The sequence below is a fragment of the Populus alba genome, chromosome 17 (assembly GCF_005239225.2).
Source record: "Populus alba chromosome 17, ASM523922v2, whole genome shotgun sequence".
In the NCBI taxonomy this organism is placed as follows: Eukaryota; Viridiplantae; Streptophyta; class Magnoliopsida; order Malpighiales; family Salicaceae; genus Populus; species Populus alba.
This window is the reverse complement of record NC_133300.1, coordinates 20,919,884-20,946,354: the sequence shown is the minus strand read 5'-3', so window position 1 is coordinate 20,946,354 and position 26,471 is coordinate 20,919,884. Positions and strand designations below refer to the sequence as shown.

Sequence of the window (26,471 nt, the reverse complement as noted above, 5' to 3'; positions counted from 1 at the left end):
TATTAAAAAAAAATGATAAACCTGCAGCATCGCGCATCACAGGTCTAACATTAGACCATAACTGACTGGCTTGAGCCTAATCTGGTTCGCTACATAACCTAAGACCTCCCTTTCAGAGGCTAGGGTTCCAAGAACAAAAAAGGGATTAGGCCAAACGGGTTCCAGGGGTGGCACCTTCATACACGAGCCATTCCTTGTTTCATTCTTGTCACCCCCTCTGTGTACATGCATTGCTACCTGCTCTGGAAGGTTCAAAGTGATGACAATGGAAACCAACTGGAAATTGAGGCCATCCAACTAGAGCAGGTGCATGTCAATCGAGTATAATTTATCATGGCTGTCAAATCCAATCAGGCTTGTAACCAGGGCCACTAATTTTGTTTAAAAACTTCTTTTAATTTTTCAATTTTTAACTTTGTAGCTAGGACTCGCTCCTGAGTAGCCGAAGAAAAGTAGGGAATCAACTATCTGGTTACGTGAATCTAACAAAATAAATTTTCAAAACAAGAGCCCAGCACAGATCAAGTTGCATAATTTGATAACAGCACAATCTATTGATCTTGTAACCACACAGTACACAAGGGCAGAAACTATTTGCAGACTCCCTCTTTTGACACCTAAAAACAGACTCTTAATACGCTCACGAAGGACCATCTCTCTTTCAAATACACAACGGACACGAGCCTGCCTTTAACAAGGTAAACAAAACCAATTCACAAGTATTATCAACATAACAAAAAGCTGGGAGCTTAGTCCACCTCCTCCATCTTGCTCTCCTCAGCACCGTCTTCCTCCAGGGCAGGCATATCAGTATCATCACCAGCGGCCTCATCCTCATCAATGCTAAGACCCAGTTTCAACATCCTGTGAATCCTAGCAGCAAACGTGTTTGGATCATCTAGGCTGAAGCCAGAGGTTAGCAGAGCAGTCTCAAACAGCAGTAACACGAGGTCCTTGACGGACTTGTCATTCTTGTCAGCCTCGGCTCTCTTCCTCAATTCCTCCATGATACCATTGTCAGGGTTGATCTCCATGGTCTTCTTGCTTGACATGTATGAGCTCATGCTGTTGTCCCTCAATGCCTGAGCCTTCATGATCCTCTCCATGTTAGCTGTCCAGCCATACTCTCCTGTCACCAAGCAGCATGGAGAGTCCACAATCCTGTCAGAGACAACCACTTTCTCCACTTTGTCTCCCAAGATGTCCTTGATTGTCTTGCAAAGGTTCTCAAAGGACTTCTTTTTCTCCTCCTTTTTCTTTTTCTCCTCCTCAGTCTCATCGTCAAGTTTTAGACCTTCCTTTGTAGCAGAAACCAGCTTCTTTCCATCATATTCCTTCAACTGGCCAACAGCATACTCGTCAATGGCATCAACCATAAACAGCACCTCGTAGCCCCTCTTCTTGAGCTTCTCAAGGAATGGAGAGTTTTCCACTGCCTTCTTGCTTTCTCCAGTAATGTAGTAAATGTCCTTCTGGCCATCTTTCATTCTGGTGACGTAATCCTTCAAGCTTGTCATCTCATCGCCACTCTTAGTTGAATGGTACCGGAGCAAATCAGCCAGTTTGGCTCTGTTCTGACTGTCCTCATGGATACCCAATTTCAAGTTCTTTGAGAAAGCATCATAAAACTTCTGGTAATCCTCCTTGTTCTCTGCAATCTCATTGAACATCTCAATGCACTTCTTCACTAGGTTCTTCCTAATAACCTTGAGGATTTTATTCTGTTGAAGCATCTCACGAGAGATGTTGAGTGGCAAATCATCAGAATCAACAACACCCTTGATAAATCCAAGGTACTCAGGGATAAGCTCCTCACAATTGTCCATGATGAAGACCCTCCTTACGTAAAGCTTGATGTTGTTCATCTTCTTTCTAGTGTCAAACAAATCAAATGGAGCTCTCTTTGGTGCAAAGATAATAGCCTTAAACTCCAGCTGACCCTCAACAGAGAAGTGCTTAACAGCCAAATGATCCTCCCAATCATTGGTCAAACTCTTGTAGAAAGAAGCATACTCCTCCTTGGTGATCTCCTCCGGCTTGCGCAACCAGATGGGTTTCTGCTTGTTAATGAGCTGCCACTCATGAGAAACCTCCTTAATCTTCTTTTTCTTGGATTTGGTCTCCTTCTCCTCATCTACTTCCTCAATATCACCCTCCTCTTCCTTCTTTGGTTCATCATCCTCATCATCACTAATCTCCTTCTCAGTCGTCTTCTCAGTCCACAGATAGATAGGATAACTGATGAACTCAGAATGCTTCTTCACAAGATCCTTAATCCTCCTCTCCTCCAAGTACTCAAGCTACAAACAAAATCATTGCAAAAACCAAAAGTCATAACCCAAAATCAAATCTAACACAAACAAGCCAATAACAACATCAATCCACAAACCATAAAGTCTGGTTAAATTAAACAGGGTGCTTTATTTACCTGATCCTCCTTGAGGTAGAGGGTAATCTTAGTACCCCTACCAAGTTGCTCTCCGTTAACATCCCTTGTAACAGTGAAAGATCCACCAGCTTGTGACTCCCACACATATTGCTCATCATCATTATGCTTAGTAGTCACCACAACCCTCTCGGCAACAAGGTAGGCAGAATAGAACCCCACACCAAATTGTCCAATCATACTAACATCAGCCCCTGCCTGCAATGCCTCCATAAACTCCTTCGTCCCCGACCTCGCAATTGTTCCCAAATTATTCACCAAATCTACAATTCACAAACTCAAAAAATAAGCATTCCCAGATCACAATCAGCTATCTCTAATCCCCCCACTATACCTTACCATAAACACTTTCTCACTATTCCACTCGCAATTTTAATAAACTTCTGCATTTATCTCATGAGAATCCCGAACTAAAAACATAAAACACGTAACTTTACATTCCAAAACCCAGAATCAAAATCAATAAACAAAAATTGCACTGCCCCGGATGGTAATTTTCAAAGATAAAACTTGGGTTTGAGAGATAAACACGAAATCAAGACCAGGAAACAAAATTTTCAGTAATCCAGATGATAATTTTTTAAAGAAGAAAAATGGGTTGTAGAGAACTTTAATGTACCTGCTTTGGTCATGCCAATACCACTATCGATGATGGACAAGGTGTTGTTAGTTTTATCAGGAACAAGCCTGATGAACAACTCAGGTTGTGCATCAAGCTTGCTCTTATCCGTCAAGCTCTCAAATCTAATCTTATCCAACGCCTACACAGATCCCAAGAAACCACCATTAGCACCATGAAAACATAAGAACCCCAGAAAAACAAAGACTGAAAGAACAGAGGAGAACGTACATCAGAAGCATTGCTGACGAGTTCACGAAGGAAGATTTCTTTGTTGGAATAGAATGTGTTGATGATCAAGCTCAAGAGCTGGTTGATCTCTGCTTGGAATGCAAATGTCTCTGCTTCTCCCATTTGCACGTCTGCCATCTTTCCCACGCCAAAGCCAGCAAGAAACCACGCAAAAGCAAGCAACAAAACACGATTTAGAGAGCAAAGAAACGACGCCGAAGCAACGAAGCTAGAGAGAATTCGATGATGGATTGTTTAAGGCTTATTCTTGACGAGGGAAAAGAGCTTGCTTTAGGGTTTTTTATAGTGGATGACGGGTTCTAGGTTCTTCTAGAAGCGGGGGTCTGTCTAGATTGTTCGGGGAAACGACGACGTAAAGGGGAAGTATGCATGGTTTTCGAGGGAAGTCGAGAAGGTTCTGTTCTGGTTTGCTAACGGAGACCTTGAAGATTTTTTTTTTTTAATTTTTTTTTATTTATATAGGGTTGAATTTGATGACGGAGTGGGACCTATTCTTTTGCTTTGGAATTTCTGGTACTTGATGTTTAGATACTGCTGTATTTTAGTCCGGAAGTTTTGGGAATCTAATATAATTTTAATTTGACTTTAATTTTCGGAATAAAAAAGATGCCACTCAAAAAATTTAAAAAATATATAATAATAATAATAAAAACATAGATAGTATACGATTATTATTCCTATACTTAAATAAAGCTAAAATATATATAAAAAACTTATTTTGAAAAAATGACGTGTACATTCAAAATAGGAAAGACCGAGACATGTGTTTCTATCCCAAGTGTCCCCTCACTTCTATTCTGATTTTGTTTATAAAGACTCTATTTTTCTCGGAGCTTCCTTTTCGTGAATGCCAAGATCAAATCTCTAAGCTTTCTTTCCCTTGAGACTCTCCTCTCTTGACAGCTTTCATTTCGTGTGTGTCATATATCTCTGAATTATAAAGTTTATTACTTGAAAGTCTCTTGCTGGGAAAAAGGTGTCGACGGGAGATAGGGCAAGTTAGCCCAGGATTTCTCACATCCCTCATGAACAGGTAGAGAGTCTGGTTCAGAAATAACATTTCAGAGATGTTAGCTACTAATAAATGTTTCATCTTTTTGTGTTAATTCTGCCCATCAAGGTTGATTATAACTCTTTCCCACTCAATACTCAGGATGCGTTGTGCAAAACCTGTTCTTGGGAGATTCTACTGGTTCTTCATCGCCTAACACTTTCGCTGAAAACATTTGGAGGAAACTACTATTACACGGGAATGGACTTGCTTAGAAGCTCATACGGGATCCTCCTTCTGTCAAATCAGTAAGGCGTCAAGTTTTGTTCATTATATGCTTGCTGGTATATACCTCTGTCTATTTTTGTTTTCCTTTTTTGCCTCCCTTATCTTTTCTGTATTCTTCTTTTGCTTGCTAGTTTGGTCATTATTTTTATGGCGCTAGCAAATATTAATAAAATCAGAAATTAACAGTGACATTTCAGACGTTAAATAGTAAGTATCAAATTATTCATCGCAAACCAGAAAAAACTTGTTCAGTACAAACTCGTAGGGCTGCTCAGCTCAGCCCTGCTAGCTAGTTTCAACTGTTTTCCTAGAAAATTTATTCAAGCATTTAAATAAACTGGAACTGCACCATCTTTAAGGAAGAGAATTAAAACACCATTCGAATTCAAAACGAATCGTCTCCTTTGGTTCAAGAGTTTGCAATGAATCTAAGAAAGCATCGCTTGTCACAACCTTCCGATATCCATTTCTTCCACAAAGCTCGATCTGGACGCCTTTTAAGTCATGCTGCCAACCGTTTAAATGTTTACCTCCACAATAATGTTTATGCTTCACTCTGCGCACCAGTTTCTTGCAAAGAATCTTCATGAACTCATCGTTGGTTCCACGGCCAGAAACAAGTAATAAAGAATCTGGACGGCAAATACAAAACAAGTCATCAACAAGAGAGTGGCCTTTTTTCTCTATGATATAGGTTTTCAGCTTCAAGTGAGTGATATGAAGTACAGGATCGGAGACCTTGCTGACTATTTTTTGGATCCCAGAAGAGGAATAACGGAAAATACACAGAGTGACACGCTTGATTTGGTTGAGATTTTTTAGATGTTTCCTAAAACGTTCTGTACAACCCTTAAACTTAAATACCTCTAGAGTTTTGCAGGAGGTCAGATCAACATGAGTCTTCTCAAAGTAGAATGGAGAATAAGAGAAAGTATGAAGACTATCCACATCAATCTCAATCTTCTCCATAAGCGGATAAGATTGTCTCTTCACCTTAACCTTCTTGAGTTTTCTTAAACCTGAAAGGTGAAGGTACTTTAGCCCATCACATTCTACTAGAGCAAATTTCTCGATGAAAGGGCAGGTAAAGACGACATTGTCGAAAATCCTTTGGTCACAGATTTTAACTTGTTTCAGAGAGAGCTCACGAAGAGAAGGCCAATTTATGGTGCCGTCGAGAATACAACCAGCTAACCTACAAACAACCAATTCTTTGACAGACAAGGTGGCTTTGGGTAGTCTATAATAGTCAGGTACACAAAAGTCGATAGAAAGCTCCTTAACACCCATCTGTGTACCCAGTCGAATACAGAGATTGATATGTCTAGCCAGATGGGGCTGCAACGGCTGTTGGAAAGTAAAAAAAGAAGTCCTGAAATAACGATCGGTGACAGAAAACTGAAATTTTGGTATGCTTCTGTATTGTCGGCATTGTCGAAGCAAAGAATTATAGACAAAGGTAGCAAATTCCGAACTCCTGTCAGAATTTTCTACTAAAAAAGAGGAACTGGAGAACTCAGATATGGGAAAAGAAGTGAAAATCTGATGCCATGCCTTGGACAAGACGCTAAGACGAACCACCTCTGGTGTTGAAAGAAGAAAGAGAATATGGTGTATGATGTGTTCAGGCAATTGGGATATCCGATCAGCAGTATCCATAGAAATTGTGTTCATACTGATATCAGAGAATTTTGGTTGGTGATTCGAAACGTGAAGATATTTTAGAAAATAACTCAAACAGTGTCTTTTATATGATTTTATTCTCCTTTCCGGAGTCTAATTCTTAAAAATCCTTGAGTTGCAAGGATTTGAGTCTTTTTTCCGGAGAGAATACCAGAAAATTAGGAGACAAAGCCTAGATCTCCTATTAACTAAAAACTTAGCATGTGTTTAAATAAGAGTAAATAATTTATTTAGTCCCTATTTTGTTTAGTAATGTAATAACTTAGCCTCTATAACTTTAGAAATCACAACTTAGTCTCTTGACCTTTTTTTTTTATTTACATAATTAATTCATCAAAAAGATCCATTAACTTTTTGAAAAAAATGCCAAGCTACCATTGGGTTTCTTATGATTATTATATATCCAATAAAGCATTATGGAAGGAAAATAATTAAATTAATGAAAACTCGTCACTGTGAACGGAAATAAAAATATAGGGATTATTTCATTAAAACAAGGGATTGGATAATTACTCTATGAATAATGGTGACCGCGCGACCTAGAAAACTTTTAAAATACAAAAACTTCCTAATAAATTCGTCCTAATCCTATCATGATCTTTGAGTCCTACATGAATAGGATTATTAGGAGAAAAACATAAGCTACATATAAAAATAGAAAAAAAATTTCTAATAAATTCGTCCTAAACAACTTTCTATTTATTGAGATCTTTTTAATAAAATTGTGTTATTTTGTGCTTGTTATTTTGTTAAGTACGGCTATGTTAGTTTTTCTTCTTTTATAAAATAAATCATAATCATATAAAAACAAGGTTTTTTTTTTTTAATAAATTACACTTTATAGTGTATTTATTGTTTCAGTTTATTTTTATTTTTTTAGAAAGTACAATTTATAGGTCAATTTAATTTTTAAATTTAGAAAAAAAATAATCTGTCCTCAAATATAATATCCCTTCGCAGATGACGATGCCAAGGCCAAGGCCCATAATTGCAGTCTCCAACAACAACTTGCTAATATCTGAAAAATTCTCAAGGCCAGAAGAAATGACAAACATCAAAGCAGCCAAATGTCTAGCATACAAACTCTTCGTATCTGAAAATTTCTCAAGAAAAGAAGAAATTGATAAACACCTAGCAGACAAATGTCTTACAATTCCTTGCAAGGGATTGATGTGAAGTCTGGAAACCAAGGCATTCAGTTAGGTGAATGTTTCCCATGACACGGTCTGGTGCTCACCAACCCTTGGAGCAATGGTCATCTGTACCGTGCTGGACACGGTGACTATATCCAACACCATGGAAGAGATCCCAGATCTCTTTGGCATTACAGTTGCTCGCTCGCTGCAACTGTTCATCCTCATTGATTAGTTAGGGGGCTGCATCTTTCAGTCTCGACAGTAATTTTATGCCCCCTTTCATTACATGTTATTCCCAATATCCTTGGACATCAATTTTAAGAAGCAACACAGGTTCTGAATTTTGACTGAGTTCATCAAGGGGAAGGGTCCTTACTTGAACGGCTATTTCTTCGTTGGACTTGAACGCCAACTTTGCACTAGAGGCTTATCAAGCAGTAGGAGGAGGGCATTGTGCCTCTATTTTCGGTGTTTTTTTGTATCGATCAGGCATTTTGTCGAAACCTGGGGTGTCTCATGCTGTTCTGTATTTTTTCTGCTTTGATGTTATTCTCTTTTTTATCAGGTTGCAGGGAAAATAGTATAAGCCTTGGTTTTTTCGAAGAGGCCTAACGTTTTAGCTCAACCAGTTCCTCTGATTTCAACGTGGTCATCAGTACAATTGATGCTTAATGGATACCATAATTGTCTGACCACATTATACACCACAATCTCTCCACACTATGCTTATTAATGGGAATGGCGTTATGCAGTTTCCTCTTGATTTTATTCTACTAATTATAGTTTGCCCCAAGCTATCTTCCCTGCCAAGGAATTGGTTGTTTCAAGGTTAGCTGGATGTGCTCTCGACACTCCATAAATTTGCCCTCTTTGAGTGAGTTTTCTCTAAAAGAAGTTTATTTTGATTACCGAAGTATTATTGACAATCTCATCTTTACCTGCACTTTCATCGATAAATTCTCTCTAACAGCTTGTTTCATCGACACAGACGAGGGTTTGAACTTTGAAGACTGAGAGCTTTAATCTCAATCTTCTCTATAACCTCTTTGAGTTTTGTGAAACCTGAAAGTTTTGAGGTAACGTAACCAACAATGTATCAGAGAAATTCTCTTGATCATATACCACATAAACTTTGCTCACAAATTTGAACTTCTTTCAGAGAAAGATCATGCAGAGAAGGCCAATTTATGGTACCCTCCAGAACACAACATGATAAAAGAAACTAAATTTAACAAGTCCGCCAAGCAATGGCCCTAAAAACAAGAATTACTAACATCTAATTGAAACTCATTTAAGGTGGTTAATCTAGCCTTATGTTTTTGAGCTGTGTGAGGCAACCGGCATAATCAGATGGCATGGCCCTGGAAATGTTATGGCCTCATTTTTTGGGCTTCCTGCGAATCATAACAAGACCAAAAATGATTACAAGATCATTGTAGGCACTGTGGAATTTGCCTTACACGGAACTTATGTTATAAGCACTGGAGATGCGCATTCAGAAATTAACAGTAACAAATCACACTCTAAAGAATAAAATATCAAATTATTAAACATAAAAATCCCAAACCGGAAAAAAACTTGATCAACACAAACTCGAAGGTCTGCTGCAGCTGAATCCTGCCTAGGTTCAACTGTTTTCTAAGAAAATTAGTTCAAGGAAATATATATATATATATAAATAACACTCCAACTTAAATCACCATTCGAATACAAAACGAATCTTCTGCTTCGGTTCCAGAGTTTGGAATGAATCTAAGAAAGCATGACATGTAACAACCTTCTTATATCCATTTCTCCCAAAATGCTCGATCTTGACGCCTTTTAAGTCACGCTGCCAACATTTGACATGGGCAGCTGCAGAATAATTTTTATGTTTCACTCTGCGCTCTAGTTTCTTGCAAAGAATCTTCATGAACGCATCGTTTCCTCCACAGCCAGACACAAGTAATAAAGATTCAGGACGGCAAATACAAAACAAGTCATCAACAAGAGCGACGTTTACTTTCTCCGTGCCGTCAATACAGGTTTTCAGCTTCAAGTGCCTGATATCAAGCAAAACAGGATTGGAGACTTTGCTGACTATTTTGTTGATTACAGACGAGGAATAGTAGGTAATACGCAGAGTGACAAGCTTGATTTGGTTGAAACTTTCAATAATTTCCATAAAATCTTCGCGAAAACTTTCACGCTGTTGAAAATAGATGAGATCAAGAGATAATTTAAGAGCAACTTCTTGTAAACTTGTTTGATTCAAAGAAAACAAAGGCGGGATGTTTTCCATGTAACATTTGAATGACCGTAATCTTGGAGCATTGATGATAGCTTCCTCTGCCGACAAGTCAGGTAAAGAGAGGTTTAATTTCTCAAGCAGGGGGATAGAAATCTCAATCCTCTGAATGTGATGGCGATAACCGTGCAACACCAAAACTTTGAGGGCAGGGAAATTACAATTAAGGCCTTGAATCAGGTCTTCTGAAATCATACCATGCTTGAATTTAAATACCTCTAGATTTTTGCAAGAGTTCAGATCAATATCTGTCTTCTCCTTGTAGCATGCAGAATAAGAGAAAGTCTGAAGACTAACCGCGTCAATCTCAATCTTCTCCAGAGGCGGAGAGATTTGGCTTTTCACCTTAACTTTCTTGAGTTTTCTTAAACCTGAAAGGTGAAGGTAACTTAACCCCTTACATTCTATTATAGCCAATTTCTCGATGAAAGGGCAGGTAAAGAGGAGATTGTCGATAATACTTTGGCCACAAATTTCAACTTTTTTCAGAGAGAGCACACGCAGAGAAGGCCAATTTATGTTGCCTTTGAGGAGACAACCAGCTAACTTACAAACAACCAATTCTTTGACAGACAACATGGCTTCAGGTAGTTTGTGACATAGAGGCACACAAAAGTAGATAGAAAGCTCCTTAACACCCTTCTGTGCACTTAGTTCTATACACCGATTGATGAATTTATAATAAGGAAAAGGTCTACAGAGATCTCTGGTACTGACAGAAAACTGAAGTCTTGGTATGCTTCTGTATTGTCGGCATTGTCGAAGCAAAGAATTGTAGACAAAGGCACAGAATTCGTAACTCCTGGCAGGTTTTTTAGGGAAAAAAGAGGGACAGGAGAACTCAGATATGGGAAAAGAAGTGAAAGCCTGATGCCATGGCTTGGACAAGACACTAAGACGAACCACCTCTGGTGTTGAAAGAAAAGAGAAAATTCGATGTTTGATGTGGTCAGGCATTTGGGATATCCGATCAGCAGCATCCATAGAACTTGTGTTCATATTGAAATCAGAGAATGTGGCTGCTGATCTAAAACGTGAGGCGGCTCTATAAATTAACACAAACAGTTGTGGCAAACCCTAGAAAACCTAAACACGAAGCACGTGTTTAAGTAAGGGTAGATAATTTTTTACGTCCTGATTATTTAGCAACATAATAACGTAGTCCCTGTAGTTTCACAAATCAAAACTTTTAGTCTATTGATGGTGAAGTCCCTTTAATGTCTATGAATATGAAGTCTAGTTTATTCATTAAAAATCCATTTTTTTTTTTTTTAAATTCTCAAACTATCATTTGAATTTATTTCAATCTATATATAATCAATAGAGTGTTATTAAAATAAAATAATTAAATTCATCAATAATATCAAAACTAAGTTAAGCAAAAATAAATTAAAATAAAATGTAAGTATAATTTCATTTAAAACAAGGATGGAATAAATACTCTAGGTGACATGTAGGGATGACAATGACTGCATAATGATTGAGTTTCTCAATATTTATACTTAATTTATTATTTATGGGGTAAAAAAATTATATATTTATATTTTATTCATCAGGTTTTAAATATGTATATAAATATTAATTATTCAGTATTATTTATCATCCAACAAATTTTATATGTGTGTAGTTTAAAAATATTTATTTTAGTAAGGGAATTATCCAAAAAAAAAAAAAAAAAAAATCTTACTTGAAGTAGGCATCTATTATGTTCATAGTATTAAATTACCATCCCTGGTGATGGAAATAGAAAACTTCTAAAATACAAAAAGCTTGATAAAAAAAAAAATGTGGATTTGTAGAGCTATACGAATAGGATTATTAGGGAAAAACAAAAACTACTCATAAAAATAGACAAATCAAACATGATTAAAAAAAAAAAAAATTTTTTTAAAAAAAAAACAAGAGAAGTTTTATCAATTTTTGTGTGTTAGTGAATATGATTTTCTGTCCTTTAGTGCACCATGAAATTTTAAAGGCTAAATTATAATTATAAAAAACTAATGAACTAAATTATAAAATCATAAATAAATGAAGGACTAAAGAAATAACTTAGTATGAAAAGTCCTTAGTAATAGCTTCCAAGAGGGAAACTATTGGGAAAGAGACGGTTATAAGAGAGTGGTTGGGCTTAAAGTTTGGAATATTTGCAGGATTTCGGAAAGCCCAATAAAATGGTGTTCGGATTGCCTGTTCGATGTTTGATTAATTGTCTAGTACTCCAACATTTCTGAGGCCATTCTTTTGGATCCTAATTCGCTAGGAGATAAGCGGTTTGTTTTTCTTGTCTTTGCGACTGTTAAGATCAGTTCCAGTAATCAAATGGTTGTCTTCCTTTTCAACAATGTCACAAGATTATTGAGGACATTTTCCATTTCAATGGAATTCAATGCAGATCTTATCTTCAAGAACCAAAGACTATCGGTCTGGCCTCCATTGCTAAAGAAATCATCTTATCTGCAATCCCTTTGCTCTTGCTTTCAGACTCAGACCCTTTTTTGAAGATTTAACATCCATGGCTCTGGCAGCTGCAACTGGACGCATGTCTTAGATGATGTTTGGATCGAGCGACAGTCAAGCTCAATGGGACTTTTCATTCACACCTCTGAAATCTGGGGCACAAGGAAGTAAGGTCGTTGTTACAACACGTGACCGAAGCTTAACACGGGTTGTGCAAAGTGTTTCACCTTATCACTTGAAGGTAGTAAACGACGACGATTGTTGGTTGTTGTTCTTAGAACATGCATTTGTTGGTGAGACTGCACCTTCCCAGTTTGAAGAAATAGGTTGAAAAATAGTTAGTAGATGCAACGGCTTACCTTCAGCTGCAAGATGGCTTGGATGTCTCCTCAAGTCTAAAAGAGAAGTCGAGGAGATAATTGAAGAGCAGTATTTGGGATCTGCGAAGTAGCAACATGCTTCCGGCTCTAAGATTTAGCTATTATCATTGTTTTCTTATCGAAAACCATGTTTTGTTTACTGTGCAATTTTTACTAAAGGTCATTTGATTGGTAAGGAGGATTGAGGGATTTCTAGTCCATCGTGGTGGAAACAAGGAGATGAAGGAAAAACCAGGGTAGGAGTATTTTCAAGATCTTGTCACAAGATCATTTTTGGAACAGTCAAGTGATCATTGTTCATGCTTCACCTCACAAATAACTTGGAAAATTTTGTATCCATGGAATTCTCCCTGAATGTGTCAAGACTTAATGTTATACATACTATTTTGTGTTCTACTAATAGCATATTGGCTATTGCAATGTATACTTATAGCTGGCGCAGATTTTGGCTATCTAGGAAATGAATATAATCATACTGCATGTCACTGGAAATTTTATGGCAGGATTTTTGGGACATCCGGCTGATCATAACAAGACCACAAATGATTACACGACCTTTGTAGACACTGTAGAATTTGCATTGCTAGGAACTTGTGTTATTCTGGAGATGTGCATTCAGAAACTAGCAGAAACATATCAGATGGTAAAGGGTAAAATATCAAATTATTAAACATAGGCATCGCAAACTGGAAAAAACTTGTTCAATACAAACTCGAAGGGCTGCTGCAGCAGAGCCCTGGCTAGGTTCAGCTGCTTTCTAAGAAAATTTGTCCAAGCAATTAAATAAAATAAATGCAAAAATTTAAATCACCATTCGAATAAAAAACGAATCTTCTCCTTCGGTTCCAGAGTTTGCAATGAATCTAAGAAAGCTTCACATGTAAGGGTCTTGTTATATCCTTTTCTTCCACAATGTTGGATCTTGACGCCTTTTAAGTGATGCTGCCAACAATTTGCATTGGTGGCTGCATTCTCTATTTGCACTAGTTTCTCGCAAAGACTCTTAATGAACTCATCGTTTCTTGCACAGCCAGACACAAGGAATAAAGATTCTGGACGGCAAATACAAAACAAGCCATCAACAAGAGCGTGGCTTTCTTTCTCCATGGCAAAGGTTTCCAGCTTCAAGTGACTGATATCAAGCAAAACAGGATCGGAGGCAGTCCTGCTGACTATTTTGTGGATCACAGAAGAAGAATAAACGCAAATACTCAGAGTGACAAGCTTGATTCGGTTGAGATTTTTAAGATATTCCCTAAAATCTTCGAGAAAACTTTCACCATGTTTAATATAGTCGAGATCAACAAATAATTCATGAGTAACTTCTTGTAAACTGTTCAAATAAAACAAAGACGGGATTTTGTGCATCACACATTTGAATGACCGTAATCTCGGAGTATTGATGATAGCTTCCACTGCCGATATTTGAGCTACAACGAGGTGTAATGTCTCAAGCAGGGGGATAGAGATTTCAATCCTCTGAAGGTGAAGGCGTTCACCGTGCAACACCAAAACTTTGAGGGCAGGGAAATCACGATTAAGGTATTGAATCATGTCTTCTGTAATGTTATAACCCTTAAACTTAAATACCTCTAAATTTTTGCAAGAGGTCAGATCAATATCTGTCTTCAAATAATGGCGTGCAGAATATGAGAAAGTATGAAGACCAACCACATCAATCTCGATCTTCTCCATATGCGGATATCCGCTTTTCACCTTAACCTTCTTGAGTTTTCTTAATCCTGAAAGGTGAAGGTACTTCAGCCCAAAACATTTTACCAGAGAAAATTTCTCGATCAAAGGGCAGGTAAAGAAGAGATTGTCGATAATCCTTCGGTCACAAATCTGAACTTCTTTCAGAGAGAACTCACGCAGAGAAGGCCAATTTATGGCGCTGTCGAAAATACAACCACCTAAACTACAAACAACCAATTCTTTGACAGACAACATGGCTTCAGGTAGTCTATAATATCCAGTTATACTAAAGTCGATAGAAAGCTCCTTAACACCCTTCTGTGTACCTATTTCTATACACCGACTGATAAGTTTATCAAGTTCACACGGCAACGGGAGATATTTAGAATAAACATAAGGTCTACAACGATCTTGGGTGAAAGAAAACTGAAATTTTGGTATGCTTCTGTATTGATGGCATTGTAGAAGCAAAGATTTGTAGACAAAGGTAATAAATTCAAAACTACCGTCAATAGTTTTTGCGAAAGAGGAACTGGAGAACTCAAACATGGGAAAAGAAGTGAAAACCTGATGCCATGCCTTGGACAAGACACTAAGACGAACCACCTCTGGTGTTGAAAGAAAAGAGAGAATGTGGTGTATGATGTGGTCAGGCAATTGGGACATCAGATCAGCAGCATCCATAGAATTGTGTTGATATTGTTATCAGAAAATTTGGTTGTTGATCTAAAGCGTGAGGCTGCTTTATATGATTTTAGTCTCCTTTCTGGAGTCAAATTCTCAAGAATCCTTGAGTTCCAAGGATTTTAGTCTCCTGTCCGTGGAGGATACCACAAAAAATTAGGAGACAAAACCTAGCCCGCCTGTTAACTAAAAACAAAGCATGTATTTAAATAAGAGTAAATAATTTTATTTAGTCCCTGTTCTTTTAGTAATATAATAACTTCGCCTCTATAGTTCTAGAAATCATAACTTAGTCTCTTTACCGTCCTTTATATATTTTTATTTACTTAATTCATCAAAAAATCCATTAACTTTTTGAAAAACAAATGTCAAACAATCCTTTGGGTTTCTTTTAATTATTATATTGCCAATAAAAATAATAAAATTAATCACAGCTCATTATTTTAATTAACGGTTGCTAATATCAAACTAAGTTATAAACAGAAACAAAAACATATGTATTATTTCATTAGAACAAGTGATGAAATAATTATTCCATGAATAATGGTGACCAACCTAAAAACTTTAAAAATACAAAAACTTGCTAATAAATTATAAATACAACTAAAAGACATGCATTCAGTTTAATTATTAATATAAATAGTAAACCTAGTTAATATATTTGTTTATTCATTTTATAAACTTTGTCCCTTAGTTGAATTAGTTAATGTATAACGCTAATTGGGACGATGTCACGGGTTTGAACTTTGAGCGAATCAATATTTTTGTTTTGTGATAAAAAACCTATCTAATATCTTTTTTCTCTCTCTCAAAAAAGAAAGTGACAACCCATGCACCTAAGTTTTCTGCTATCAAGTCCATGGCTTTTTTTTAGTGGCCTTTACGTTTTTTATTTGGCTCTTTTTTTTTTCTCTATTCTATTTTAATATATATTTTTATTTAATTTTATCATTTTATTGATTTGATTTTATAAATTGGTTTTGATATTTTTTTATCTTTTATATTTTTTTATCATATAATAAAATAAAAAATTAATTCATTCTAGTGGAGTCCATCATTCAGGTCACGAGTTTGATGGGTTGACTACGGTGAACTTGGTTTTTTTTTTTTTCTTGGATTTTTTTTTGGACTTACCCAGTCGACAAAGTCATATCAAGACAATTTCTAGTTTAAAATCTAGGCAAACAAAAAAGTCAAATTATAATTTTTCAAGTTGGGGTTGTTGTACTAAATTTAATGACAATGTTAAATGTTTTTAAAGATATAGATATTATTTTTTCACTTTCTAAAAGATACGGGTCTAACCCACAGTGAAAATGTTAGTGATAAACTAGTACATCCTAATCCTATTAGGGATTAGTAGTCCTGCATGAATTGAATTGTTACGAGAGGAAAAAAAAAAGATACATATAGAAATATAAAAATCAATTCTTTTTAGGCCTTAATCTTAACCAATGTTATTACACGGCCTTAAGAAATTCAATGAAAAGAACATATTATGGCATCTTGTTCTTTCGTAGGAAAATGTCTTGTTTAAGAAGTCATTACCTAATATTATGGTCACTAGGAATTCTAACTGATCAACATAGATTTTATGGCATGGAACTAGTTTCGCAAAAGAAAAGATATTATCACCCCTTAAGTATCCTACCTGAAGCAAACTGCATTGCTTGTTTTGTCTTAAATTGCTAAAAGTTTGTTGGTTTTATGCTATGATGGTTTGCTTGTAATATTCTTGACTTTGATGTCAGTGGATATTCAATTACGGATATTTTCAATTATGATGTTAGTAAATATTACGTAGTAAAATAAATATATGATATTCTCAACTCTAGTATCAGTGAATAAACAAGTAAAATAATTTTGAAATGAATGCATGCATTTTTTTATGCTATAGCTGCTTAACCCATACGGGCCAGACTGGACCCAGTCGATAAACCTTGATCACTAGTCTAAGCCAGTGACCTGGTCGAGAGGCAGGTGTGTGTTGTTACGCTGGAGCCAAGATCTAGGATGGAGCCAAGATTAAGATTGTAATACCATACCCAATAAAAAAAATCTTACACATAATCTTGTTTTTTATTGTCGCTAGTTTTGAGATGTTTTTGATATTTTGTACGTGCTTTTTTATTATCTTTGAAGCTATCATAATTGTTTAAGTTGGCCTCCATAACAAATCTTTTAAGAGATATATAAAAAACAAAGTATAGATTTTTTTCACATGTTGAGAATGATGTTCAAGAGCTGGTCTAGTTTCGTGTTTAGGCATTCTAGGATAGGAAACATATGAACAAGACTAACTAGTGTTCAAGGATGAGATTGTATGACATGACTTGTCTGGTTAGAAAAATGATTTGCCTTTTCATTGTGACTGGATGTATGACACCTAACCCTTGAACTTCCTCATGGAGAAGGAAATGTATAGTTAATGCTTGTCATCTTATGATTAATCTATTAAAGAAAAAAAAAATAGTATTTGTCAATGTTATCAAGTGTTTTTTTTATAGAAAAACATCATTGGTTTGCCATAGGTGGCTTGAAATTATTATCATACCATGGTTTTGTGCATATTAATATTTAGTCATTATACCTCACCTAAATGACTAGATTATTTCTAGAGTAGAAAAGTTAGTTGTTTGGACCTAACCCAAACATTTAGATTATTTCTAGCATGTTGCCATGTGCATTATTAATTAATGATTCTAAGTTTATTATTTTAAAATTATAACAAGTTTACTTAACAAGTGACAATCATATATTAATTAATTAACGATTCTAATTTTATTATTTTAAAATTATAGAAAAAATCAGGTTTCAGATATCATGCAAATAATTAAAAAAAACTCATGCTACCTCTCTTTGTAATGGACGCAAGGAAAAAAGAAAAAAAAAAGTTTTCATAGAAAACTTAAATTTTGTTTCCCCTCAAAAGCAGACTGCAGAGCCCAACACTTTTCAGCTCATTATTTACTTAAATTAATCCTGTTTGGTTGGCCCATGTTTCGAAGCTGCTTCTAGTGGGCTTTGAATACGAACAAGCCCTTGATCAAGTCCAAAGGGTAAACTACTCTATGATTCAGATATCGTTTCAATATCCCAATTTGGTCCCTTTATTAAAATTTCCATACAATAATTCTATAGTTGAAAGCTTTCAAATTTTTCAATATATAAACCGAACTTTAAATGACTATTTTTTATATATTTAGGTGGAAATATACTATAAAAAATATATATATTTAAGGATAAAAAAATAAAAATAAAAAGATGATTAAAAAATAAAAAAAGATATATGTTACTAATTTTCATTAATAATTATGACTAAATAAATTAGAAATTCCAATGTTAATCCTAACATGCTTAATATTATGATTCTTGACATAATATTTTGCTAAAAATATCACAAGGTTACATAAATTTATAGTTTTAAAATATAAATATATAGTTTTAACCAGTTAAACTAGACTAGGTTTAATAATAAATGTTAAATATTTAGAATTTGTATGTGAAAGGATTCGAAATGGAATATCTAATAAACTATAAGCACCAAAATGTACTTTATCCATCCTCCAATCAACAGAAACAAGGATCCATCACTAGTCCGGTCCCAATGAATACATCCTTCCATGGCAGCAAAACCTCGCAAGAAGAAACTCAACAATGTTTCTATGTCATCTTCATCTTCCACTCGTTTTAGGTACAAGAAAGTTTCTGTCTTTGTTTCCTTGGTCATGATTTTCGGTGTTGTTTATCTGTTGGGCGTTTCATCGAGCATTTGGAGTGGTGTTGCTTTTGTTCCTAAACTCTATGCAATTCAAGTCGTCAATGAGTTCCCTCATGATCCCAGTGCATTCACTCAGGTAAATCCTTTTCTGAGTTTTCTTTGTTTTTGCTTGATTTGGCTTTATTGTCTTTAATATAATTGTTTGGATCTTTTTGCAAGTCTTGCAGCCTTCGTTTCTGTTTCTAATCTAGTTCAATAAAACACTATAAAATCTAATTAAATTTTATCATTGGAAATGTCTTGACTCTTCGTTTTGTTTTAGTTTAATTTAACTTTATGCTAGAGCTACACCTAGCAAAATTAGAGACTAGTCATTCAGTTTGAGTGAGGTCAAAAGGATTCGTTTAACTCATTGTTAGACTGAAATTAGGTGTTTTGTAGGAGCCAACTCGTGTTCAGATTCCAGTTGATGATGGCACTACCAGAAGTTTTTGTTGACTGTCAACTCATTTAGCTTACAGCATTGTCATATTTGTTTACTTGGCATGAAAGAGTTGATGCCATTCATGTAGCTCAGTCTTGTTCGTTTGCTTCATTTTAATTTTTGTTTTTGTTGTTTCCTCTACAATCTGATTGAGACCCCTAAGCACGCATTTTCAGATAGCTATTCCAAATTATTGAGAGTTTTATTCACTGAGTATGAATTGCCTATTATTTGTTAATAGCTTATTGACTTGCAATAATCTTGATTTCAGGGTCTTCTTTATGCTGGAAATGGTACACTATATGAGTCAACTGGCCTTTATGGGAAGGTAAGTTTGTTTATTCCAGTGTCTGCAAGTGTGTGTGATATTCTTTTATATGGAATTCAAGATTTTCTCTTTTTTTCTTGCTTTTCTTCTTCATTTCATCATGCTGTGTCATTTCATCCGTTGTTTATGTAATTTACCTTCGGTAATTGTATGATTCTGAGTTTCAACATGTGTCTAAAACATTGATGTTTCAGTGTTCAAAAGTAGGCGGTGTACTTTGCAGTGTCTTTTGCTTTTCTTGTCAATTACATTTATATTACATTCAATTCACTGATCATTTTATTTACCTTTTCATTTCAGTCATCTGTTCGCAGAGTAGCGCTTAATACTGGGAAGGTACATGCTCTAGTGTTTGGGTTCTCATTTATTGTTTGATGTCTCTACAATCATGTTCCATGGCTTTTCTTTATGAACTGAAACTGATGAACATATATATGCCTGAAGTTAGGATAGAATTCGAGTGTTTTTTTATTCTTTTTGTGAATGGTCAGTAGATGTTTTAGTGATTTTAAGTTCAACAAAGTACCAATTTTTAAATTGTAATCTTGTAACAAGCGAGATATTTTAATTTAGACCATAAGTTGTGTTTCTCTGTACAGGTTGAGGTTCTTCAGGAGATGGATGATTCTTATTTCGGGGAAGGTTTAACCCTGCTTGAGCAAAGGTGTGTGATTCAGCTGCAATTCTTTCTCTTGTTGATTCAGCATATTTATATCTGGAATTAAAATGTGTCGAAGTTTGACATTTTCACTTGCATTCATAATGACAACTACAAGTTTAGCATCCTATTTAATTTATTTGCATAGTTAGTTAATCTGGTTTGTCCAGCTGTTGGTTTTATATATGTAGTCAAATTAAAAAATTATATGCCAAATAGCTAATATACCTATTTTATTTTCTTTTGCAGTCTGTTCCAAGTAACTTGGTTGACAAAAACCGGCTTCATATATGACAGAAATGATTTAAGCAAAGTTTGTGCCTCAACAATTACTTTTAATATATGCAAATTTATTTATTTAATAAGGTTGTTAGGTCCTTTTACACATGTAAATATAGGAATCCTTGAGGTCTGTATCATGTCATTTGGGTATTGCCAAACCACATCTTTGTGCGATAGGATTCTCCTGCTCTGAATTTGATTCTCAATTCTCAAAACATCTGCTATTCCAACGGGCTATTAAGTTTTTTTAAGATGATATGGTTGTCAAAATGCCTACCAACTTGTATTGTGTTTGCTTTTACAATTGTGATTAGTTACTGCTCATAAAACTGCTCTGCAGACCAAATTTTACCTTGTAGTAAAACTATCATTCTGCATTTTCCTTGCATGATTGCTAAAAATATTCCTTCTTTTTGGGGTGAATTAGAGGTTCTAGTTTCAGATATTTTAGTAATTTTAGTTTATATTATTGCAGATCAGGGAATTCACTCATGAGATGGAAGATGGTTGGGGACTGGCTACCAATGGAAAAGTTTTGTTCGGCAGTGATGGGACTTCAGCATTATACCAGCTTGACCCTCGAACACTGAAAGGTTCTTCTTGCATAAAACAGTTAGTGTCAGATTCTGAAAAATTATATGGTCTTTTGTTTTTCGTTTTCTTTTATCCTTCTTTAGAACAATTTTCAATTGTTTCCCCACTAACATTATCAATGTTCATATAGCCTTCAATTCATGTAGTTGCTCATAATAATGACCTGTTTCTTTACTCATTTTAGCTTTGCATTTTTCCTGTATCATGGTGCTAATTCCTATTTTAATGTGTGAACTCATTTTTTTTCCTTTTAAGCTCTGCATAATTGCTGATTTTTTGTCTTTTCTGATGCAGTCATTGGAAAACAAATTGTCAGATATAATGGACATGAAGTACACAATCTCAATGAACTAGAGTTCGTGAATGATGAAGTTTGGGCTAATGTTTGGCAGGTGTGTTCTTAGATATTCATTATGCTCATTTGAATACTGATTGGAGAATTTCCCAGTAATAATTACTCTGGCATTTGAGTGAGGGCATGGTTATAGTAGTCCCTTATGGAGGGACTAGCTAGTATGCTGAAGAGAGGCCATTTATGACTTTAATGCATATCCTTTGCTTTATGTATCTTTTATCCCAATCATCCTGTTTTTGGGCTTCTGTTTAGTGATTGAGCTACATGATAGCAAATAACTTTTCCCCTTCTCTTAGATCCCCTTAGCCTGGCCCAGGCATTTGCATTTTATCCAAATGCTAGAGACTTTACTAAGCAAGCTAGCAAAGACTCTCCATCCAAATGTTGCCTAAACCTTTTATTCTGTCTGGCAGACTGAATGCATTGCAAGAATCTCACAGAGAGATGGTTCCGTGTTTGGATGGATTCTCCTTCCAAATTTAAGGTTCTGTTTTTCTTTCACTTTCCTTGTGCATAGTTTATTAGTGTCTGATATTTGTTTCAGCAATTCCTTTCAGAGTCATTCGTTTTCTTTTCTGTTTTGCAGGAAAGGCTTGATAGAAGCTGGATATCACGTAAGCATTTGTCATAAGTAATTTGTAAAAGCAGTTTGTGATGTAATGACTCTCATTTGTTTCCTCGCTACATGGAAGAGGAAGAAATATTTGAAAGGAACTGGATTTCACGTCATTTTCTCTTCCTCTTTCATTTTTCTTATATAGATTGTGGATTTATAGTCATTTACATGGAAGAGGAAGTATTTTCATTTCCTAATTCATGTATTTGGATTTTTCACTGCATTCCAGGGCATTGATGTTTTAAATGGCATAGCATGGGATGCCAATGACAACCGCCTTTTCGGTAAGCTTTTTCTTTGTACATTATGAGACATGTTTCTGTTATGATTTTTCTTTGCACATTCTGAGTTTTCTTTGATTTTTCTTTCACTTGAAATGCCACTGGAATGTTTCTATGGTCCATGCTTTGCAAATGCTGAGTTGACATTATGAGACAAATTCTCTTTGTTTTGTAAGAACATTCTCCAAACATTACCTTGGTTATGTTAAATCATGGTTTCCACAAGGAATCATACCATCTTAGCTGACTTCTTGTTTTATGATCTAAGTTTAATTGTCCATGTTCAAAATTTGTTTGCAGTTACTGGAAAATTGTGGCCAAAGCTCTACGAAATCAAGTTGCAACCGATAAAGAAACATTTTGATGCTGGAGTGATTGAGCAGCTTTGCATCCCTCCAATACCATGACATGTCACACTGTGATACTGAGCTGTATGTGCTCAAAGGGCATAGTTTTAAACTTATGGTATGATTCTGGAAAGGAAAAGGAAGTTTAGGGCCTATATGAAGTTTGGCTGCCACACAGGAAATACACACAAATTGTTTGTTAACACTTCTGCTTCCTGGGATTTTTTATGTAAAGTTTCTGAACTGTACAGTATGAGTTACCTAAGGAGCTACACGCTGGTGCATGTAACTGTACAAGAAGCTATTGATTTTCAAATGATAGAATATTTGCAGCAGAGTGGGTTTTTCTGGTTGAAGAATGCGATTGAAGTCGATTACTCTCCATCTCCTCTGTGTCAGGCTATCACAATGGGCTCTCTCCCAGCAAGAAGCTATTCTACAACATTCAGAACACCTATAAAAAAGTTATATCCGTGATAATAATAAAGAAATCGAAACAATACTCTAAATTGGAATTTGCCGAATTAGTAACTAGGCTAAAGCATTCAGTGCCTCCATTTAATCTTGACGTTTTCAACTCTATTCTGGGTTTCACAGGATAAATATTAAAAACTTGTTCAACTTGAAACCGGATGAGGTCAAGCACTGAAACATAAGTTTTCTAGGTCAATGTATCAAGCCTAGCTGGGTTTAAAAACTTAATCTAAGAAATGCTAGAGGTATTTTTTAGAAAAATAAATATTTTTTATAGTTTATTTTATTTTATTTCTATTATATATTATAATGCTTTTGTAGTTTTTTTTTTCTTCTATTTGAATAAAATAATCTTTTTCTATTTTATTATTTATATTTAACATTATTAGAGTGTTTTAGTTTTTTTCTATATAAAAAGTAATAATAGTTTTTTTTGACAAGAGGAGATATAAAGGAATAAAATTATGAATTTTGAGTTTTTCTATACTTATGATATTCTTGAATTTTTAGGGTTTTAACTTATAATAAACTTCTTGTTCTTCATTATTGTCTATGTCAATTGGTATTGGAATTCATTGGTGGTTATTTTACTTTATTGCTTGTTGCAGAATAATCATGGTTAGAAAAGATACAGAACATGATGTGCTTGTATAGAAGAGGGTGTTAAGATTTCTCATCAAGCAAAAAATATCTATGAATTAACGAGTTGTTTTTATCTGCATCATGTGGTAGTCTTTTAATAAACAAAAATATAAAAAAGTAAAATTAAATATTTTTAAAATTCTTTTATTTTGATTTTTTTTTTATTTTAACTTGTAACAAACTCTTTTATCATTCCCTCCATCCGTATCACAGGCAAAAATTGATCCAAGAAATACATTCACACTAGAAAAAGAATTGCCAACTGTTTTTTCAAGTAACTAAGTTCATTTTAGAGTCAAGCCTTTCCCGCTATTCCGCTGGTTAGTTAATGATGAATATGTTCAAAGATTGAAATTCAAAGTCATATGGCTAATCTCGAACTCTTCTTATCCCCAAAAATATCGAAAACAAGAAATTCTCTTCAGTTTTCCATGGACTTCACTCCTTAGCTTCATCTCTTTCTCAAATCATGTCCTACAACACATCATCTATTGATACCAAGTTTTCAAAGCACACCTCATTTTTTGGCATAAGATTATGGGTTCTAGTTCTTGCTTTGATTGCTGTCTTCACTGCTCTGTTTTTAGTCATCATGGCTGCTTGCTTCATCTGTCTTTGTCGCCGAAAATTCAAACCTTTCAATCCCCATTTAAGGCGCTTATTGAACCCCATTTCGATGAAAGGTTTTCTGAATTCTTACACTATTCCATCCAAGGATAAACGGCTTCTGTCGCAGCGGGTATCGGAGGTTGAAATGAACATTGAAAACTTTGACCATCATCATCAGGTGATGTTAACTGATCAATGTTCTAATGTGAGCACTGGGCTCACAACTCGATGGAGTGGTACTGGTGTAGCTGATTTGGAGGCTACTGCTAGGTACTCTTCTGTGGTTCCTGATGCATGGAGGGGAAACCGGATTGCTTTGAAAGAGATTGAGGTTGTTACGGATGGATTTGCTGACAATAATATGATTGGAAGTGGAGATTATAGTGTTGCGTATCGGGGCGTGCTGCTGGATACTACCCGAGTGGCTGTAAAGAGGCTACTGAGTAACAGGTGCTCAATTTTGAATCTTTATTAGAAGATAGATGACTTAATGATTGCATCAAATTATGCATGCTAGATTACCAAAGAGAAGGAAACGGTGCATATCAGAATTTTGTTTAATTGCTTATGAGTTAATGAATCTTCAGTTGTCAAGCTGAGGACTTCATAGCAGAAGCGGAAATGATAAGGCATGTCAGGCACAAGAATTTAGTCAAATTGCTTGGATACTGTATGGAAGAAGGTTACAGGTAAATTTCTTTTCAGAAACTCTACTGTTTTACGCAAGATGAATTTTTCATTTTTCATCCCAAGGCTAATTAATTTCTCTTCAGAATCAATAATAAAATTTCATTTATCTCATTCTTTTTCTTGGTTTTTCCTTCTATTAGAATTCTTGTGAGCGAGTACGTTGACAATGGTAATCTGCATCAATGGCTTTATGGATGTCCTGAACAACCCAGCCCTCTAACATGGGCTATACGGATGAGCATCATCCAAGGAATAGCTAAAGGGTATCTTTTGTGATCTTCTGATTCTTTTCAATTTATTTAACTGCTTGCTCTTCCATTAATGTAATGTTCTTTTGCTTCTGAAGATTAGCCTACCTTCACGAAGATATCGAGCCAAAGTTTATTCATCAGAACCTAAAATCTAGCAACATACTGCTTGATCACCAGTGGAATCCCAAGATATCTGATTTTGGGATTGCTAAACTCTTCGGCCCGCAATGGATCGACATAACAACTCTTGCAATGGAAACATCTGGGTGAGTTCTCTGGATCATCTTGCTTATGACATAGGAATTTTTCCCTGGTTACTGCAAGTGAACTTGTTAATTTGCGCTGACCATGTCAAGGAGGATTTGTTTGCAGTTATTTAGCTCATGAACACGAATATACTGGAGTTCTGAGTGAAAAAAGTGACGTTTACAGCTTTGGAATACTTATCATGGAGATCATATGTGCCAGGGCTCCTGTAGATCACAATCAGCCTCTGGTATAGATTTATTATCTTCAAGCACCTGAGCTAGTTTTCCTTTCGGTATATAAAGAAATGTTTCGTTGATCATAGAACTTCGTCATTGAACGCAGGTATATTTGGTTGACTGGTTGAAGTCTATGATTGCGAATAAGCAAATCATGTTTGTTGTGGATCCTAAATTGCCAGAAATTCCATCATCTAAGGAACTAAAACGAATAATTTTGCTTGCTCTTCGCTGTGTTGATCGTGATATAAAACATAGGCCTACAATGGGGGATGTGATCCACATGCTTGAGCCTCGTGACTTGCTGCTTGATGATGTAAGAACTAAGAACATTTCCATCTGAAGACTTCAGAACACATTGTATTTATTATGTTGTTTGTATGATGCAGGATCGTCGAATTAGGAGAGATGGCTCGTCTTGTCGATATAAACAGCAAGAGAGTCATATTGTTACTCAATTTGGTGTGGGTGCTTTCAGTACACATGACAAAGAGAGTAACATTAATCTCTATCAGAAAATCTTGCCGACATAAGAAGATTTTATTCCGAACAGATCATGGATAATCTGACTTTTAGACATCTTCTTTTCAAGTTTTAGTTTACCAGTAGCTGTACAGATCAAGCTATGAAATTTCTGTTCATCTGTAGTTACTCTCAACATCAGCTAAATCAATAATTTTCTCCATTCAGTTCATCATTCTTGATCAATAAAACATAGGGAGCCAATGAGATTGCA

The 26,471-nt window shown here is 35.4% G+C and overlaps 4 protein-coding genes across 4 annotated transcripts; 2 read left to right on the top strand and 2 right to left on the bottom strand.

Moving 5' to 3' along the window:
* Positions 1-534: 534 nt before the first annotated feature.
* On the bottom strand, positions 535-3,581 carry LOC118037111 (heat shock protein 83). Its single transcript, XM_035043008.2, has 4 exons — positions 3,297-3,581; positions 3,066-3,207; positions 2,429-2,709; positions 535-2,300 (listed from the first exon to the last, which is right to left on the bottom strand). The coding sequence occupies exons 1-4, from the start codon at positions 3,432-3,434 to the stop codon at positions 750-752; spliced, it is 2,112 nt and encodes a 703-aa protein (XP_034898899.1). The 5' UTR covers positions 3,435-3,581; the 3' UTR covers positions 535-749.
* A 9,688-nt stretch (positions 3,582-13,269) lies between these two features.
* On the bottom strand, positions 13,270-15,045 carry LOC118037114 (uncharacterized). The gene has a single exon (XM_035043010.2). The coding sequence runs from the start codon at positions 14,916-14,918 to the stop codon at positions 13,347-13,349; it is 1,572 nt and encodes a 523-aa protein (XP_034898901.1). The 5' UTR covers positions 14,919-15,045; the 3' UTR covers positions 13,270-13,346.
* A 3,463-nt stretch (positions 15,046-18,508) lies between these two features.
* On the top strand, positions 18,509-22,943 carry LOC118037115 (glutaminyl-peptide cyclotransferase). The gene is made up of 11 exons (XM_035043011.2): positions 18,509-18,775; positions 19,395-19,451; positions 19,752-19,787; positions 20,051-20,115; positions 20,359-20,422; positions 20,867-20,984; positions 21,280-21,377; positions 21,754-21,824; positions 21,927-21,954; positions 22,186-22,240; positions 22,538-22,943. Exons 1-11 carry the CDS (start codon positions 18,542-18,544, stop codon positions 22,642-22,644), a joined length of 933 nt encoding a protein of 310 aa, XP_034898902.1. The 5' UTR covers positions 18,509-18,541; the 3' UTR covers positions 22,645-22,943.
* Positions 22,944-23,968: 1,025 nt separating this feature from the next.
* Positions 23,969-26,268, top strand: LOC118037117 (probable serine/threonine-protein kinase At1g01540). Its single transcript, XM_073405585.1, has 7 exons — positions 23,969-24,759; positions 24,897-24,998; positions 25,140-25,262; positions 25,346-25,516; positions 25,623-25,748; positions 25,838-26,051; positions 26,125-26,268. The coding sequence occupies exons 1-7, from the start codon at positions 24,170-24,172 to the stop codon at positions 26,266-26,268; spliced, it is 1,470 nt and encodes a 489-aa protein (XP_073261686.1). The 5' UTR covers positions 23,969-24,169.
* The last annotated feature ends 203 nt before the right edge of the window (positions 26,269-26,471 follow it).